General features: G+C 43.3%; 2 protein-coding genes across 7 annotated transcripts in view; one reads left to right on the forward strand and one right to left on the reverse strand.

Annotated features, from left to right (window-relative positions):
* rerg (RAS-like, estrogen-regulated, growth inhibitor) overlaps positions 1 to 7,138 on the reverse strand; it is a 35,816-nt gene extending 28,678 nt beyond the window's left edge. Inside the window, exons 1-2 of one of the 3 annotated variants that reach the window (XM_042079215.1) lie at positions 7,042 to 7,138; positions 72 to 262 (exon numbers count right to left, since the gene is read on the reverse strand). In XM_042079215.1, the coding sequence (XP_041935149.1) occupies positions 72 to 132 (61 nt within the window). In that variant the 5' untranslated portion in view covers positions 133 to 262; positions 7,042 to 7,138. Of the gene's footprint in view, positions 1 to 71; positions 266 to 4,531; positions 4,736 to 7,041 lie in introns of those variants that run through there. The other 2 variants (XM_042079213.1, XM_042079214.1) reach the window with 2 other exon arrangements.
* Positions 7,139 to 9,024: 1,886 nt separating this feature from the next.
* The window catches only part of ptpro (protein tyrosine phosphatase receptor type O), a 58,165-nt gene continuing 47,205 nt past the window's right edge, over positions 9,025 to 19,984 (forward strand). For 2 of the 4 annotated variants that reach the window (XM_042078380.1, XM_042078381.1), the window contains exon 1: positions 9,025 to 9,473. In XM_042078380.1, the coding sequence (XP_041934314.1) occupies positions 9,426 to 9,473 (48 nt within the window). In that variant the 5' untranslated portion in view covers positions 9,025 to 9,425. The remainder of the gene's footprint in view (positions 9,474 to 19,984) is intronic. The other 2 variants (XM_042078382.1, XM_042078383.1) reach the window with 1 other exon arrangement.

The following is a 19,984-nucleotide window of genomic DNA, read 5'->3' on the forward strand; positions in this document are numbered from 1 at the left end:
ACACACACACGCGCACACACACACACACACACACACACACACACACACACACACACACACTGTGGCCTCACCTGACTTGCCCACGCCGGCTCGGCCGAACACAGCCAACTTCACCTCTGGGCTCTTTGCCATGGCAGCCTGCCACCAAAACACCAAATGAGCCAATCACAGTGCTGACTAGTTCCCTCCCTCTGCAACACGACGGTGGCAATGGCAGTCCGGCCTCAGTAGCTCATCCTGGATTCAGCTCACGGTTGCAGGACTGCTGGAAATAAACACACACACACACACACACACACACACACACACACACATACACACACCAAAAACAGCAGGTTATATGTCATCATAAAAGCTATCATAATGCACATACACAATAATTTCCTTTTTCCCACACTGGCCAGAGCCCAATTGTCTCTCACTGGTGGACCTGCTCCCTGGTGCATCAAAAATCCCCAGCAATGTTTTCCCCTGTAGACACACATTTGTTATCATTTGCTATGAGCAATGGCTGTGTCGAAACTGTCAAGGACACGACGCAAATTGATTCAGGGGTGCCCATGGAAGAGTCACTCAGATACATGGAGAACAAGAAACGCATGAAACATTCAACACGTCTAAACACGGCAAAGTTACACAATGGAAACCAATTAGCCGCGAGGTAATTGCTGCAGGTCTGGGCTGGAAAGTGACGTCTAATAGTATCTGTGGGCTTTCATATCTTGTTGAGGAGCCAAAGGTTTAGAGAAACCAGGGGCCCTGGATCCATGACAGCCTCCCACCTGTCAGCCGCTAATATAGGGATAGACGAGCCAGCGAGAAGAGCATTCGACGTTGCCAATGGTGATGGCAGCATTAGAGATGTGACTCACACACTCTCATCCCTAGTGGCTGGCTGTTAGCAGAAATCAGTACCATGTGTCTCTGGGTCTGTGTGTGTGTGTGTGTGTGTGTGTGTGTGTGTGTGTGTAAATGCTTTTAGGAGTGTGTGTGTGTGTATACATGCTTGTAGGAGTGTGTGTGTATGTGTGTGTGTGTATGAATGCTTTAGTGTGTGTGTGTGTTTGTCTGTGTGTGTGTGTGTGTGTGTGTGTGTGTGTGTGTGTGTGTGTGTGTGTGTGTGTGTACTGTATATGCTTGTAGGTGTGTGTGTTTATGTGTGTGTGTGTGTTTGTGTGTGTGTGTATGCTTGTAGGAGTGTGTTTGTTTGTATGTGAGAGAGAGAGAGAGAAAGATAACTATTCTGCCTGGCTGTGCATTTGAGTGGGTGGACCCTCTGTTGAATTATTCATTAATAAATAAGGAGCACATCACTAACACTGTGCTTTAAACAGACCACCACCTCTGGGCTAATCAGCCTTGGCATGACCAGCCAATTTCAGGTGGGTGCTACCCTACGCCAACTACGCTCCCATCAGGGCCTTATAGCTTCTGATTACTAATGGCATATTACAGATGAATAAAAGGACAATATTCAGCAATATTCATACCTGAATGAATGAGAGAAAAGAAAGTAAGTGTGTGTTTGGTTGCTTGTGTGTGTGTGTGTGTGTGTGTGTGTGTGTGAGTGAGAGAGAGAGAGAGAGACAGAGACAGAGAGAGAGAGAGCAGAGGAAAAGATTACACTGTATCTTTGACTTTACAAGATTCATACATACTGATTAGGCTGAATCACTGTGTACTAAATAACGGTACTAAATAGGTATAATAGTATTAACTATCGGTGATTCATCGCAAAAATCTTTGCTCCCTGAAATCTAAATGGATGAAAACTGGTATTAATATTCATCAACTTGCTAGGGGGTGCAGTGGGGTATGATGAGATGGCGTGTTCATCGGAATTAAATTGCACAGAATTGGCCACAGATGTCATGCAGAAGAGTCATCTATTCAATTCAAAATTCAATGCAATTTCCCTGGCATCGTGCAAAGTCATTTCATGTCATTCTTTTTTCTTGCAGAGGGGCCACTCTGGCTAAGCTGATGATATTACATTTAAAATGTATTTACTGGAAAGACACATATTGACACACAAAGTCTCACTCCTCCTCGAGGACTCGAACATACACACTAAGACTCCCGCACACACACACACAGACACACACACACACACACACGTCTTCCCTTGCCTCCCTCAAGTCCATCCAAAGAGCTCACTAGAGTGTCATCACCCTCCCACCACCATAAACAACAGACAGCCTTGACACTTCTGTGTTGGTGCCAGGCATTGGCCATATCCCTCCAGAGCCCCAAATGCCATCTCACTCCAAGCCCACACGTCTATCAGCGCGCTGTGGGCTACGCTGCATCTGACACTCGAGGGGGCACTTGTGCACCACGAGGGCCCTGCTGATGATACCCGCCTGCCCACCCTCCCCCCAGACTTAAGTGGCACATAAACACTTCAGCCCCTGGTTGTCAGTGCCACAGAAGCCTGCCCATGCCTCTCGATCATGCGCCCTAAGTGCCAACCATCTTCCAGCGAGCCTTCCTGACCCATCGACAGGCAGCTGTAGATGGTTAGATGGACTGTAGCCCACTTTAGGGTAGCTATAGGAGCACCCTGACCTTCACCAGGCTTTAGTGACTTGACCATGTCTAACAACCAGCTTCCAAAACATGCATTAGCGTGCACTTATAAATCACAATTATCTCTTGTCATGTGTTGCTTGAATGATGGAGAGCAACCAATGTGACAGGCCAAAGCTGCCTGACCACACACACACACACACACACACACACAAACGCACAAACACACACAAGCCCTGGTCTATGCCCGGATTGCTCCGTGTCAGTTTGGTGTCTTGTCTTCCTCCCAAGTTTCTGCTTTGTGTGATGGCTGGCTGTGGTTTACAAAAGTGATGGATTGAGTTAAGTGGCTGTAAAGTGCAGTGGAACTAGACAGTGAAAAATTGAACAAATTGGGAGGTGAACAGGAGATACGCTCACTGGCAAATCTTGTTTTGGATCAGGTTGAGTAGAGTACAGCTGTGCTTACACATTGTGTTTTGCCAAAGTTTATAACTCACTGGCAACTACAAGTAGGCCTACTCACAGTAGATCCACATAGGCCTACACATGGAAATCCACAGCATTCTGATAAATAGTGAACATATAATAAGAAGCATTTGTGTAAAAGCCACTATGGACATGTACATTTGCGCAGAGTGGAAATTATGACCATGTCTAGTGCGTGGATGTTAGTCGGGGATTGTTTGCAGGAGGCTGTAACCTAGTCGTCAAAGCACAAGCAGAGGGAGGCGCGCGGTGGTTGAAGAATTACAAGCCTTCGAGTTCCGAGCGCAGGGTGGAGACCCATCGCCGCATGCTAAAATAGTGACGGTTAAAAAAGTCTGTCAAAAGAAAGACTGCAGCTTCTCCGTACCATTTGTTCACATCCTGCTGAGTTGCAAATCATGTGACTGGAAAACTGACTGAAACGCGGGGGTTATATATCTCAACCAATTAGGCTACTTCGACATCAAAATCTCATTATGAAATGGTGCGCAAACTTCAGTCCGGCTCCTAAAACATTCATGCCAACGTCATTGTCCTTGGTTACGGTCTTCCCCATGCAAGATCTGGTTTGTTATATCACAGCTTTCAGTCTGCCTCTCGAGCTAGCCAACTTGAATTTAGATTACGGCCACCGTTTCCTATCGGTCAATAAGGCAGGAAGATGTGATTAGTGACAGGAGAAAGTTGAGAGTTGGCACGACACAACACGGGAAGTCGGTTTATCAATCATAGCCAAGTCTTAATAGACAACACACAATAGAGAAAGCATCCCATTTGCATGTGGAACTTTTGGTAGGCTCATATTTGGTGAGTATAGATTGGCAGTCAGTTGGAAACTATTTTACCTCTGTTTTAAAGGGACATTCATTGAAGTAGGCAAGAAAACGATGGTGAATAGTGCGCTCGTTTTACTAAATAGTGCGCTCATTTGACTAAATTGTGCTCTCGTTTGAATTGAATAAAACAAGGGCACGGTGCATCATTTACTAAAACGAGCACACAATTTAGCAAAACAATCACACTTAAACGAGCGCACAATTTACTGAGATGAGAGCACAATCAGATGAGAGTAAAATGTAACCAGGGCACTTTTTTTTTTTAAATGAGCACACATAGTTTAGTATTCTCTCGATATACAAAACATAATATGTTATATTTCTATAATACACCTCCCGGGCTCCGTATTCCTACGTCATAATTATTTACAGAATAGGCTGCCACTAGAAAGTATAGTAAATGTCGTCATATTGTGCCAAAGAGATGCAATTGACCCATTACATGCACCCTTGTGAGTAAGAATGGAAACAGGCAGAGTAACACAATATGCAAACGTGTACGTGTGTACTTGTGTCATCATGTCAGTTGAAGAGAACAGTCCTGTCGTAGCCTACAGATCTCATTCATTTTATTTCATGAAACATACTGTGATAAATAAACTTGCTCCTACAAATGTTCACCTCGATGTTAATCAACTAAACAATAGCCAAAAACAAGCCATAGAACATCAACTCACCTAAGGGCTAGTGGATCGAAGTTCGCAAATGACCGCGTTTGGATTCTATACAATACTATACACCTCATTAATGTTTTAGCTGGTTGACCTTCCAGATGTTCGAAGCACCTCTGCCTGTTGTCCGATCAAAACAGACCAAGTAGTCACACACGCTGTGTCAATGGATCTTGCCGAGTTTGGTCTGCCGCAATATACGGACCGGAGTCGCACTAAAGCGCTTTTTAAAGGTGGATGCTCGTGGAGGGGACACGGGCGCGCTGCATGCCATTGCAGTTAGACGTCACCAAAGGGTAACTGAGGCCCTCTGTCGTAAGTGAGAGGAGATGCATGTAAAACATGTAAAATAATCTGAAGAAATAAAACAATTGGTTCCTAAACAGCCTGTATAAACCATTCTGGAACAGTCACCAATGCACCATTGTTTCTGATTATCTCTGTACGTTTTCATTTGCCTATTCTCGAGGAATCCATGTAAGACCTGAATTATAATGGTCATTTACTTCAACCACTGGAGACACTGATCGTCTGGATGATTTAGGCTGATCATGTATGCGCAAAAAGTAGTAAGAAACTACTTTTCTTTTTCGCAAATTAATTGTACTGGCCAGTGGTCACTGCACCTTCGTAGCCTATAAAATCCATCTGTGTATGCAATGTTACAATGCTCCACTGCGTGGCAGTGTAATCCACATAATCTGATTCGTTTTGGCCAGATGCTTAGAAATATTCTGGTAGTAAACTTACATTTTTGGACAACTACATTAATCACTTTTCTGAACCCCAAAGTAGTCCTGCGATCAAAGTGAAGTTGCACCAACAATTAGACCTCATAAATCTAAATATGTGAGGGGAATATAAACTTTGAATTTCTGTGACATCCCTCAGAACGTCACAAAGAAAAGATTAAATTCACTTTGAATATTAATTTCTTTAAGTTTAAGGTCCTGTCACCATATTCAACTACTGCATAATGATTTTTTATGCAGTCCCTAGGTCATAAACAAAGTAACAGCTAATAATAGTATCTAAATTATACCTTGTGTTGTATCATAACCTGCTTTAAACATGCACATACCCAGCTTCAAAGACAACCCAAGAAAAATGTAAACTAGAAGCGTATGTAAAAATGTTGCATTTTTAAGACCTGTATTATTTTGATTTTATCCATGTGTCCTGATCTTTAGAGATGAAACGACAATTTCCCACATTATTAACACTGCATAAAAATAGTTCTACCACTTCATCTTCCATATTGCCCCCCCCCCCCCCTCTCTCTCTCTCTATCTGACATAGTCTGCCAGCTTCTCCAAGGGAAGCCTTTGTCCACATTCCATCAGACTGGTGATGCAGAGGGCCATCACTGACAGCCAATGGCAGACCAGTTTTCATCCGTAGAAGGTGACAGCTTGCCCTATGATTGGTTAGCCCTGGTCAATCGTCTCTGTTGCTGGTGTGTGTATGTGTGTGTGTGTGTGTGTGTGTGGAGGGGGGTGGCTTTGTGCAGCCGGCTCCTGCCTCCCTGGACTCAGGCTTGTCCAGCGAGCAGAGTGGAACGGCCCATGATGTCGTGCCCCGTGAATGAGATCTACGTGATGTGGCCAGAAAGAGGATCACAACACAGGGCTTAGGCTTATGGCTACACACGAGCAGAACTAGGTCTTTGTTTAATATAATTAACGAGAACCCTCTTGTGTACATGACATGTTAGAAGTGAATGTTGACTGTTATTTGAGTTGTATTTTGGTAGCACCAAAACGGGTCTCTTGCCTTCAGCTTTGTGATAGAAGTGTTCATGAAATATCCGGGGGGGGGGGGGGGGGGGGGCATAGAAAGGGATTAGGCACAGTTATACTCTACTCTGAATGAGGGACACAGACCATGATTAATATCAGTGGTATGCAATGGGAAGTTAGAAGATGTGGCTTATGTGATTTAACCACAACCTGGACTTAGATTTTGAAGCTCTGAGAGCATGCGTGGTACAGACTTTTGATTAAAGTTATGTCATATGGGAGGATTTCTTGTTTATGATAGAAAAAAAGCAGCTTAATTAGAGGGGATGCATCCCCTGAAATCCGGAGACTTCTTATTAGAGGGGATGCATCCCCTCTATTGAAATCCGGAGACTTCTTCTTATTATTATTTTTCTTTTTACCTTTTTGTGCGCGCTATTCAGCCCAAACCGCTTAACGTACAAATTTGGTTGAAGCACCGTTCCGTAGATCTTCCAAGGCTTTACCGTCCTATCCGTTTTTCATTTTTGAGAAGGTTAGATATTTGTAATTAAAAGTGTATTTTCCCCCCATAGACTTGAATGGGGGCTGTGATGTCATAATAGAGCCAGCTGCGCACGTTAAGTAGTTCTCAGAGCAGTTCCCAGGCTAATCAGAACAATGGCACAGGTGTCACCTGTGAGGAATTCAACTGTCTTAGCTTCTAAGCATACAATCTAGCTCTACCTGAACTACACATCCTGTTAAAGGGGTCATAGAATGCAAAACCGAGTTTACCTTGTCATAGATGAATAACGATAGTTCAGTGGGTGAAATGGAGATACAGAGAAGTTCCAAAACCCCATCCACGCCTCCTTTCTGTGCAAATCTCACAATTCGATTTTGTTTCCTGTGTGTCAAAATAAAAGTCCCAGCCATATCTCATGCATTCAGCATTATATCTCCAGAACGGCTTGACGTACATGCTTCAAATTTGGTACGAGTGTTTTTATGGACTCAAAGATGAAGTGAGTTGAAGTTGGAGGTTGAAGGTCAAATGTCAAGGTCAAAAACACCTTGAGTATGATATCTCAAGAATGCCATGTCACACAAGATTCAAATTTGGTTACTTAAAAAGCACCTTTGCAGGTATCACAATTACCCTACCAACCAGCTAGCAGCAAGCTCAACAGCCCCACCAACACCCTAACCAGCAGACTGCATCCCCTCGTGTAATTCCTCGGAATTGCATGTCTAGTCTGTCTTTGTTTCTGTGTTTGCAAGTACTGTCCCTCCCTACCCAGGCAAATCTGTGTGCTTTCTATCGCATATAGTACATAAGATCTACAGATCGGTTGAAATGAAGTTCAGACCAAACTAAAATACACAACAATTCAACAACACAAAAATATGAACTGGTCAAAAGTCTTCATATCTTCATACTGTCAGAGAATGTGTGGACCCCAGTTGATGCATTCATGTGACCATTAATGCAATTCTAAGAATACATTTATTATTATCTTTTAATATTTTATAAGGCCTATTATCATTTTAAATACAACAAAAACAACTACCAGTATGCCAAACAGTTAGCCTAGAAATCTAGACGCACCCAGCGGCAGCAAATTACATTTGCTTCCAGGGCTACCAAACAGTGTATTATGCCAATGAAATGAAATGAACTGACACTGCAAAGAGTAACAAAGTGGATGGATGGATGTCTGGATGTCATAAGCCTACAGGCAAGGAGGGCACCAAAAGCAAAGTCATTCCTTGTTGCTAAGTGACACAAAGTCCCCAATTCATACTAACAACTATTCTTTGTAGCCTATCTGAAACATAGCCCCAAGGATTTTTTTAAAAACATTTAAAAAAAAAGTCATGAAAAGTTCCATGTACATTTGAGTTACAATCCCTGGCCTTGTTAATCCGAAGACCAGATACTTTCGACCACTTGTTCTCGGAAACATAAAGATTTTGTTTATTTAAAAAAAAAAAAGCAATGCTGATGCTGGTAGTGACAATCCCTGGCCTTCCAAATCCGAAAGCCCAGATATTTTCAACCAATTGTTGCCAGGAGGCCTCTTGATCTGAACGTATTTTGATCCACAAGAGAGGCGGTAATGATTGAACAGATTACTCTTCATCCATGCTTTCACTGTTTGTTTTTTTTTACTCAGCGATGGGAAACAAACAAAGAGATATAATCCTCAACGATTCTCATAGTAGCCCAGGCATTTTCATAACCCCCAACCCCACACCAAGAAGCTCACCCACATTAGTCACTAATCCTGACCATATGGAAAAGTTCTGTTGTGTTTAGATCAGAGGATTTGAAATACATTTTCCAGTGGATTAGGAAATCCATATGTGAAGTGTTTTTGTGTTTGTTTTGTTGAGGTTGTTGTTGTTACAGTAGCCTAGCCTGTGTGACACTCATACAGTCGCCTAAAGACTACATCTAGATCTAACTCACGTTCACTTTGTATCTCATGATGATGACAAATAAACAATTATGAAGTAGGCCTAGGCCTACACAAAGTTTAAAACTGTGCTGCCTTGGACTTTTATGACGTTGGGAGGGCGGTATGACCATATATAGCCAATTTTTTTGGATATTTAAACATAATCTTATTAGCGCACCATGCAGTCAGACATTCGTTTCACTGAAGGCATTCAGCAGCATCAGGGAAGGTTGAGATTCCCCGCCGCTCGGCCGTCCAATGACTGGCTCCTCTGTCCTCGCCTCCCCGGGTTAGCAGGGCGGGGCGTTGAAGGAGCCTCAGCTTCCATGCATGTGTGTACACTCGTTCCGACAACGACGGGCAATGTCGCCGTCTCGCCATCTATCTCGCCGACCGGTCGCGGATGCTAAAAGCTCGAAAGACAAACCAAACGTCTCTCTCAACTGATGGCCTATACCCGAACTCCCTGACACCGGCACATCGCCAGGGAAGCACGGGCATCTGTGAACTGATAGGTGAAGCACAAGGGAGTAGATTGTAGAGACCATTGTGCGCCTGGGGTCGGTCGGGGGAGAGAGAGACCGAAAGAAGCGCCAGCGGTCTGATGCTGCAGAAAATTCGCCATTGTTTGGACAAGCAAACCAGCGATAGCGTCTAGAAGCAAAGCAAACTCTTCTGCCCCATCCTTTCATCTGCCAGGGGTTTAACATCTCAACAATGGCTCCATCGTTGACCTACGCGATATATCTTCTTTTGAGCATCCAGGTAGGTCTGCTATCCTATTTGGAAAGCCTTTTAACATGTCTGTAGGGAGACCATATGTTCTATGTGTCTGGTCGATTACACTGTGCATGGCCGTTTGTGTCTAGACTTCGCGGAATATAACTGAACCAGCCTCAAAATCGGTTGCTGAATGGCAGAGGAAAGTGACATTTCTCTCTGAAGATGTTGAATGTATTGTCTCCGTGTAGATAACACACGCTGGCATGCAAAGTCGCTTTCGCTGCCGCTGAGCATTTCTTATGGCAAAATTGGGTCATTCGGCTGAACCTATCTGTCGTGATTCCACTGCTGTTTTCATCACTAGGTTTGGGATCTTTTCATGCATGAAAAAGAAACACAAGCATTTGCCTTCTACTGAATGCACAATTTTGCCATATTAAGAACTTAGTCTGTCGGATTTTCTTCAAAATACTGAAGTAATTGACACCTGCCGGTGCCTCTGCAAATTCCATCAAACTAGAAACGTTGGACAATGGGCCTATAGTGTGCTATAAGATAGGAGTCCTATCTCTCTCCTCCACAACTTTTCACACTACAGAAGTGTGAATGCTATCATGCTTTCAACGCCACTGAAATTCTGTCATAAAAAATCCCATTAGGTAGTCTGCAACAATTAAAGATACATTTGTTTCCTCCTGTCAATGAAGGAAGGCCAGGGTAAAGCCAGACTATTCCCTTAGAAATCAATAGCAAGCCAAGCTAAAACGTTCATCCATTAGGCCTGCTCAAAGCTGAGTATGTTATAATGCTGCCTCGATCAGGCCATATTCTACAATGAACACAAACCTACTCTTTAAGATTTCCTTGAATCTCAGGTAAGCAAAACTTGTGAGGGTAATCATTTTTACACAGTCCTTCTCTCTACCAGTGCATTTGTTAATGCATTTATAGGCTTAAGCTATAGGCATATAGCCTATTATGTTGTACAATATTTTACAAAGTTGTTTTGCCTGGTCTATTTGTGTTATTGTAGTTGGCATTTTATTATTAACATCTTATTACACAGTCAATGTCAAACTTATTTAGAACATGAAGCAGGCTCATGTAGCCTAGAGCTTCTTTCAGTAGTTCTGTGTTTGTAGAATGCTTTTCCTAATGTATTGTTCAGAAACCAGAGGGTGCAATAGGAAGTATTGCAAATGACTGTTTCCATGCCAACAAACTGTCGACAAACTACCAAAGGATATCACATCTGCATGCAACAGAACATCATTCAGATAGCTGCTGAGATCATATAATATTTAGATGCGATTTAAGTTTACCAAAGGACTCCCACAAATGTTGAGATTATGAATGTTGTATTATGTATTATGAATGTCTGCAATGGCATGAAGAGGATATATATATAAAAAAACAGAAACTAAATCACTGACATCAACACTAATAAAAAACATAGACTCATGGTTACAAATGAAGCTGAATCCAACAAGCTACCAGCAGCAAGTTACAGGTTAGCCAGGAACTTGACATAATTAAATTATCTGCTGTGAAGATTGATTGCCTGCTTAATATGCTTTGGGGGGTGGGAGAGTGAGGCTTTAGGGCAGATGGAACCTGTTTCTCTATGTCCACGCTAGCAAGCACTTCCTCCTCTACCCACATCCCCCCTCGCTGTGGTGACATCACCACTTAGAGCGCTGCAGTCACACCTGAGCCTGTAACCATAGCAATGGAAGCGGATGGAGTGACTGGAGCTCTGACAGTTGGATATCCACCGAAGCTCTCACATCTGAGAGGGAAATAGTGCCCCCCCCCCTCCAATTCTTTTTCTGTTTTTTGTTTTCTTGTGTTTCATTAGTGTTGTTCAATGTGCAGGTTCTCAATGGTGCTGGTGCTTGGTAGTCTGTGGCTTCAAATAGGCCTATATTTCAGTTAGGCTACCATTTCTGATTTGCTGACACAGTAAGCATTCAACTCATTTTAATCCTTATCTTATACGATACGCTAACAAAGCCATCTATCTGAATTATGGATTTTTATTTCCATTTCTTGAATTTTGATGAACTGATAAAAGGATTATAGCCTAAATGAATCTCAGTTCCCACTAAACATGTTATTCTTCCTTTTTAAAAAATACTTGGAATGTAAAATCCTGAATTGAACTGAAACACAGGCAGTGCATTTAAACAGCATTCATGAGGGGCAGCTCAGCCCATTTGCTGCTACTGACTGTCAACACATTGCCATTTCAGTGACATAAAAATGATAACTGTTGTGATGAAAGGTGCTGCAGCACACACAGGTGTTATTGGGGTGGAAAAGCATGTCAGAGAGAGAGAGAGAGAAAGAGAGCATCCAACCTCTGTCTTAAGATCTTTCATGCTAGAGAAATTAAAAAATTAAGACATCCGAGGCACTCAAGAAGGATATATATAAAAAATATATATATTTTCTTATTTGGCTACTTAAACTTGCCCAAACAGACCTGTTTTTTTCTGACATGCAAGAGAAATGTTTGCAGTGGTGTTGCGTTATAGAGGCCATGCAGTGGCCTAGTTGCCCTGCGTTGTGTAATTTTCAGGAGCAGGTAGTCCTGTCCTGTCCAGATGTCACTTGATTTGGGTGAAATTCACCAGCTGTGGTGCATGACCATGCTGACTGTATGCACGCCCATGTATGCAAAGCTCCATATTGTTTCAATGTCATTTTTTTTTTCTGTGAGGGCTTTAGCAGCCAAACTACACTTTCACATCAAATTGCTACTCCCCAGAGGTGGGTGGAGGTGGATGTACTGCTACAGTAATCGTGTTTCTGGCGAAGATAATATGAGCTGCTAATTGCTGCTTGAAGCTGAAAGCAATCAGATGTGCAAGTGAGTTCAATATAATGTCAAGGAACGTTATATAATGTAAAGTGTGGAGACTTAGAAGACCAGTATAATATTCTCATTGTCTAGTCTTTGGGCAAGACGTTGACATAGACAAACAGCGCCCTCCACAATTATTGTCACACCTAGTAAAGATGAGTAAAAAGTGTTATATTCATCTCAAACTGAAAAAATGAGAAAAATCCAAACTTTAGTTAAAGTAAATTGTTAAAGTAAATTCTTAGAATAAATTTGCTTCCCTTCAAGGTTGACTTTTTCCTTTTTCCTTGAATTGTTTTCAGTGTGAGACTTCATTGTGATAAATTACTAAATGGATATATTGTATATATATATACATATTGTATATATATATATATATATATATATATACCTGGATATATTGGATATACTTTTTAATGCATTTTTGCCTTATGGACTGAGCACCAGACAGACTGTCATATGACCAATGGGACAAGACGACAGTGTATTGTTCTGTTCCAAATTGGATGGTATAAATCCTTTTCAGAAGAAATGGAAAGTTTGGAATTGATCTTGGTTGCTTATGATAGCTACGAGGCAGAAACAATGATAGCATCTTTACCACACAAGATTCATTTTTGCAGTAGATCATTTGGGAAAACTAACCCCTAGTTCTACAGTTGGTTGTTGAAAGATGCTGTTGAAAGGTTACTCCTGTAAGCTCAGGATATATACATGTCACCCCCCTCCTTTCTCTGTCTACACACACACACACACACACACACACACACACACACACAAACACACACATACACACACACACACACACACACAATTCATGGCTCCCAAAAGCCATGCAATTCCAGGATCTCGGCCTCTGAAAGATTAGCAAAAACCCATCCATGTTTGACCAAGATGGGTGAGAATGGGCGTGGAAAATGGGCACAGGGACAGCACCCCCCCCCCCCCCCAACCCCCGTTCTAGAGCTTAAAATATTGCGATGGTGACCGTCTCCTTGATTAATTTATAGGAGTCGGCCGCTCAACCGCAGTGGCTTTTCTTATTGTTCTCATTATTTCAGGCGAGCCAAATCTCATTTTCAACATGCATTTCCCTCTAAATTCATCCTCTGATAGCATCTTTGTAATAAGGTTATATAATGAATGGTCCCTCTATTTTTGGCTGGCACATAGATTGCTAATGTGCCTCCAAGTGCCACGTAATATAGATTCTGCCGTTGCGAGCTGAAATGACTGATCATTTTTAATCTCCTCCTCCGCCGTATAAGACAGGACTCCATTAACTTCAGTTAGAACAAAGGGCAGTGTCTTTTGAAGAATTCAGAGGAGAAGATGAAGTTTTGCTGAAGATCGCATCTGGCATATCCTATATAGTGCAGATTATATACAGTATCTATATAGCAGACATCACTCAAACTATATCTGTTGCATCCTTCTATAAGACTCAGCACACATAAGCTCACCCACTGCTTTAAAATGGATTGAGACAAAAGTGTGATATATATTGCAATAACCCACAATCTATGGCCTTGATGATGTTGATGATGATGATGATGATGATGGTAATGATGATATTTATTGGAAATGCAGTCATATTTATGGAAATGATGTAATGCCTAATGTCAAGTGAAAGTAGACTGTATGGCAACACAGGTCATATGCTCTTTGTGTGGCTCCATAGTTGAGTGTTACACTGATTACTATAAATGTTTCCCTACTATAAATGTGTCCCTTGTGTCCCTATGTGATTTGTATTTGACATCAGTGCTCCATGCCATGAAAAAAAAATAGATCTGGTCCCTATATTTCCTTTAGTCTCCCATTCAGGCCTGTCACATTATCAATTAAGTGCAGGCTCGTCATGGCAGTTTAGGCTAATAAAGATCTGATTAGCTTTTTATCTGTGCTCATTAGCTCACGGCGCCACCCCTGAATGCAGGGTCTGAACATAGAGAGAGAGAGAGAGAGAGAGAGAGAGAGAGAGAGAGAGAGAGAGAGAGAGAGAGAGAGAGAGAGAGAGAGAGAGAATAAAGTGCATCAAAGATCAGATGCACTGTAGCTCCGGCAGCAGGCGCCTTTACCCATTCCTTTTGAACTTGTTCTCTACTATTTGAAGATGCTCGTTTCGTGAGAGCATATTTTTAAAAAAAAAGGGGGGGGGGGGGGAATGAAGATGTGTGATGAGATGTTTGAGTTGATGTTGAAGTCTGAGCGGCAGAGATTATCAAATAGTGTCAGCTATGCAATGATATCATGAATTACCCATCCTCATTGCCCATGTTTTATTCCAGTGTTATTATACTCAGACTTTTTTTGTTTGATATGCGATGCATGTCACAGTCAACAAAATCACTTGATAAATAGGCATAAGCAAGAAGTGGCTACATGGGTGACGGTAGTTGATGAACATTAGCATACATCATTTGTACCCCTAATGCACCACTTATTCAGAAAAAAAATATCTTGTCAATCAAGGAATCCCTTGTCTGGCTTCAATTGCGTTTTGGCTAGTATAGGTTATATAGGTTCTTTCGCACTTTATTATAAGCAAAACTGATTTTTGGGTTTCGTTTGTTCATTTGGCCAAATAATGAGAATGAAGGAAAGAAAGGAGAGGGAGGAAAAACATTTACTTTCACTTGTACTACAAGCACCAACATCAACCTCTCAGAGACTTGAATGGTCTCTGGATTGTGATTGAGATTGTAGAGATCAGTAAAGCGATCATAAAATCTCATAAAAATCTCTTCAGTAATGGGATTGCAGTCAAAAGTCAACTACATGGGCTCTATTGCTATTATCTTCTAGCTTCTGTACTTCTGTTGCCTCTCTAAACCCTTTCATGTTGCACAGGAGAAATACAATAGTATCTTTGCACCATATCTCCTGATATTTCACACTCCTAAAGTCATAAGGATTATGGGGTTTACTATGAATGGTAGAAGCGATGAGTTTTTGATATGTAATGGTTCCTTTGTTTTTTTTGTGAAACTGAATGTTATGTGGATGGTAATATAGCTGTTTTGCAAAGAGGCCACGTTATGATTGCACAATTCAATGTTTGATCTACAAAGAAGTTATCTTTTTTATTTTACTGCAAATTAAGTTGGACACCTGTATTGTTTGCCTATAAAGTAGTATCCGGTTCTGCTCCCACCTGCTTAAATGCCCTCATACAGGCATATGCTACCTCCTGACCATTGCGTTTCTCAGACAAACAACATCTAGCTCTGCCACCTATACGCTCAGGCCAATCCAAACTTTTCTCATCTGTTGTTCTTCGTTGGTGGAACACGCTAGTTCCTACTAGAGCAGGGACATCCCTCTCCATCTTCAAAAAAACTCCTGAAGATCCAGCTCTTCAGAGAATATCTCCTCTCGTAGCACTACTTACAACTAGCCTTGCTAATTCTAGCACTTATCACCTGACTAGAACTGACACTTGACTATAAAAACAGCACTCACTGTTTGTTCTTATTGTACCCTATTTTAAATTGTTTCAAATTGTTCTAGAGAATTGTTGGAAGAATTGTTTTAAAAAGCTTTAAACTGTTTACCATGTTGTAAGTCACTTCGGTTAAAAATGCGCCAGCCAAATATCATGTAATGTAATGTAATGTAATGTATGGGGTGAAAGATTATGCACTGATTATGTGATGGTATGTGAAGAGTTAGCGTGATTAAATGCACTAGTGCTTGAGACAGTACGATAGAAACATTAAGAATGGTAACATCAGTGCACCAAACAATTTGGCTGGGACCTTTCCTTTGCCCCCTTACCCATCTCCCAGAAGGGCAGCGCCCATTGAGCTGGTTTTGGCCTGTCTCCTCTCATTACGCCACAGTCGCCCTGATGGGACCTGGCAAATGCAGCACGGATTTGAGCACAGAGCTCCCAAATAATACTGGTGGGAGAGTGTGTGTGTTTTTTTTTTTGTTTTTTTTTTCAATTTCCAATTTCAACCCCACCCACACACACACACCCCCACACGCACACACACTTCAGTTACTGGATATGACGGTGCAGCAGAAAATGAGGTTCATTAGACGGATAAACAGGCCTCATAGCCAAGTGTGTTGGTGACATAGGGGACCCATTCAGTGTGAGAAGACCCTCCACAGGCTCCAGATGAAATGATTCGGGCTGATAAGCAACTAACCGAACCACAGAGGCCCATTGTCAGCGCATGTAATATCCGTTATGCAACGTCCTAATTGCTCTAATATTGGTTTTTCACCACATCCTCACAACCCAGAAATCGTGGCCTGTACAGACCTAGTTTACGAGGTGAAAAAAACCCTTCTTACTCACTGTAGTTACAGATACTCCAAGAGGAACGAGGCAATGCACTATGTCAACATCTCATTGTAAAGTCTTCTGGATCTCGGCAGGTGTTCCCTGGAGTGTGTTGCTGCTAGCCTCGCTTCAGTGTGGTAAAGACACTGTGTTTTTATAAACCCCCCTTCATTTGCTGCCGCTGTCTGCTCTGCCCAACCCCCCCCCCCACCCCCCAGGGAGGCTTAGCAGCACAGATGTGTACGGGGGAGTCACACAGCACACAACATCACTTTGCTTATGACAGTGGATGCTCTGCAGACAGGCAATTTGGGTACCTAAGAGACGTAGAGAGACCCAGACAAATATGTGGTTGGTCCATTTGTGTCTGTATGTGTCTGAGTGGCTCTGTCCTTAAGTGTGTGTATGTGTGTGTGTGCATTTTTCAATATTGCCCTGTAGCCATCCCCTCTCCGCCTCTTTCTCATTGTCAAGAAGTGTCCCAGAGAAGAGGAAGACTGTCGAGAAAATGTCGAAAGCAGAACTGCTGACCCGAGTCTGTTGTCAATCAAGGCCATTCTCCTTGAGAGGCCCATCGATTTGGCCAATGGCGTCCTGTCAAGAGGAGGAAGTAGGCTTTTCTATAGTCCAAACAGAGGGATTTATGAGCTGACTCCCATCCCATTCCATCCCATCCTGTCCTGTCCTCTCCTCCCTGCCCAGACCACAAGTGTTAATTGAATCCGAGAGGGAGGAGGCAGTGATGAGTTTGCAAAAGGAGCCATTGTTGTTTCCTCCATTCACTTTGGCAGCAGGCGGCTGGGCGTCCCACAGTGAAGGCTTATTGTGTTTTTTTTCAGTGTGAGTGTGTCTGTGTGTGTGTGTGTGTTGTTGGTCGTGGGGGTGTTGGGGAGCAGGGTTTTTTGCCTGGCTCAGTCCAACTGTCAACACAGAGAGCGTTGTACATTCCTCTGTGTTTTCTTTTAATTATGCACTGCAGGGTCCTCAACCTAGCATCAGCACAACTTCCCCTCATGCAATTCGAATATCTTATAGGCAGGCAGGCGGGCAGGCACCCAACCTTGGTGCCTGAGTCTTGACTCTGACAGCCCCCCCCCCCCCCTCCCTTTAATTGTGAAATGGCTGCCGTGTCTTCATTACAGGCACCCTGATTGTTGTTGTCTCTGCACACAGGCAGCGGAAGAATGCGCTTGATTTGTGTGTATTTTGTTGTTGTTGTTTTGAGGATTGGAAAAAAGGGCAGGTGATGGGTCGCGTTGTCGGGTGATGGGTTCATAGTCATTTAACACATACTCACACACAGACACACAAAACACACACACACACAAACACACACAAACACACACACACACACACACACACACACACACACACACACACACACACACACACAAACCCAGGCTCCCCACAATAGTAGTGAATGTGGGTTTTCTGCCTTCACCAAAAAACTGACTGTAGGGATAATGTGTCAGTTCATGGATGTTGACTATCTCTTGATGTGGTGTCTTGTAGCTAGGTCTGTGGTTCTTTAATGCCGCATTTGATAAAAAAAAATGTTATTCCCCTTTTTCTAAATTTGATAGTTGAAATGCATGTGATTCTGTATTATGCTGTGTATGGCTTTCATTCGCTCTGATGCCAGTAGCCGTGTTAGTTGGATGTATCACATCAAGACACTGGCATCCTCCTGAGTCGGTTGAGATTTCTCAGCTTTGTGTCCTTTGCTGCGGTGCCAACTGGCACGGTTGCCTGGCAATGAATAATGCTGCAAGAAAACTATGGCGATCGCGCAGAAAGCCGTAGCGCTGCATGCAGGCGGAGAAAACCATGTCACCGAGACAAAAGTGGCACCGGGCCCCTGGATAGGCACAGTGGAGAATGAGCAAAGCCACAAAGATGATCAAGTATTTGCATAGTAACTGTTGGTCTGCTTTCTTTGTGGTGTTTCTGTGTGTTTTATCTAGCCCAATTGCTTCAGCAAGCAGGTGTGTGTTCATTTCTGTGTGTGTGTGTGTGTTTGGGGGAGGGGGGGTATGTTTACGTGTGTGTGTGTGTACACTACACACACAGACCTCAAACAACAAAAGGAGAGAGCCCAGGCAACAAAACAGTAGTGTTTGCTTGTCGGCTCGTAATTTGCGCTGATTAAACACTACTAGCATGGCCGCATGTGTAGGCTAGCGTGGGCCAATGTGTGGGAGCTAGATGTGGAAGCCCTGATTTATCTCCGTCACCACAGAGACCTCTTGGCCTAATCTGCGACACCCAAAAGTGTGGCCCAGCGGCACAGATTACGGCACCAATGATTAGTGCACTTTCACTTTTTTTTGTGCGGATTAACGTACGCGTTGGATAATCCCTGACAGAGCCTCTCATCTGCCCACACAGCTTTTTGTGTGTGCGGGTGTGTGTGTGTGTGTGTGTGTGTGAGAGTGTTGTTGAGTGTGTGTTGTTTTTGGCATTTTTTTTTTTTTTGGGATGCAAAAGAATCTCACAGGAAGTGGCGAATTGCAAATTCTGTCCATGCAGGGAGGGTTCTTTAGGCTGAGCCGCCACTTCGCACACTTCCCACAAAGGGACTCTCAGAGGGAAGAGGGAGAAGCCAAGTCGTACTATGGAGACGGAATCTAGTCAATGTCAAGCATTGATGGAGGGGATGGCAGAGAATGAGAGAGAGGAAGGAGAGAGTGAGAAGAGAGAGAGAGAGAGAGAGAGAGAGGAAGGAGAGAGTGAGAAGAGAGAGAGAGAGAGAGAGAGAGAGAGAGAGAGAGGAAGGAGAGAGTGAGAAGAGAGAGAGAGAGAGAGAGAGAGAGAGAGAGAGAGAGGAAGGAGAGAGTGAGAAGAGAGAGCGAGAGAGAGAGAGAGAGATGGACTGAGAGAGTGGGAGATGGAGTGAAAGAGAGATGTCTAAAGCTTTAGGAGAGAATGAGAAGAGAGAGTGAGAAAGATGGAGTGAGTGAGAGAGAGAGTGACAGGAGAGAGCGAAAGAGAGAGAGAGAGAGAGAGAGGCGTCTAAAGCTTTAGGAGGGGGGGGGGTTCTCATTCATAGGCTAATGCCTTCTCTGCTGCCATGTCTCTTGTCCGGCTGGAAGTTGTCAAAAGGCCTCCAACAGGGGCTTGGTAGGGGGGGGGCAGGGGGGTGTTCCGCTGAGGTGGCTTATCCTCTGCCTCCATCTCTCCTCAATCTGAGAGGGCACCAGTGGTGTGTGTGTGTGTGTGTGTGGGGGGGGGGGGGGGTGCTCAGAGAAGAATATAGTTTGCATGATAATATTGGCAGCTGTCTGTGGGTGACACCCTTCATCCGTGGCTGCGTGACCCCCCCCATTCTTTTACTCAAACAGAGGTCAGACCCCTTGTTTCATCACCCGTCCCACCACTGTGTGCATGCAT

The sequence above is a fragment of the Alosa sapidissima genome, chromosome 22 (genome assembly GCF_018492685.1).
Source record: "Alosa sapidissima isolate fAloSap1 chromosome 22, fAloSap1.pri, whole genome shotgun sequence".
In the NCBI taxonomy this organism is placed as follows: domain Eukaryota; kingdom Metazoa; phylum Chordata; class Actinopteri; order Clupeiformes; family Clupeidae; genus Alosa; species Alosa sapidissima.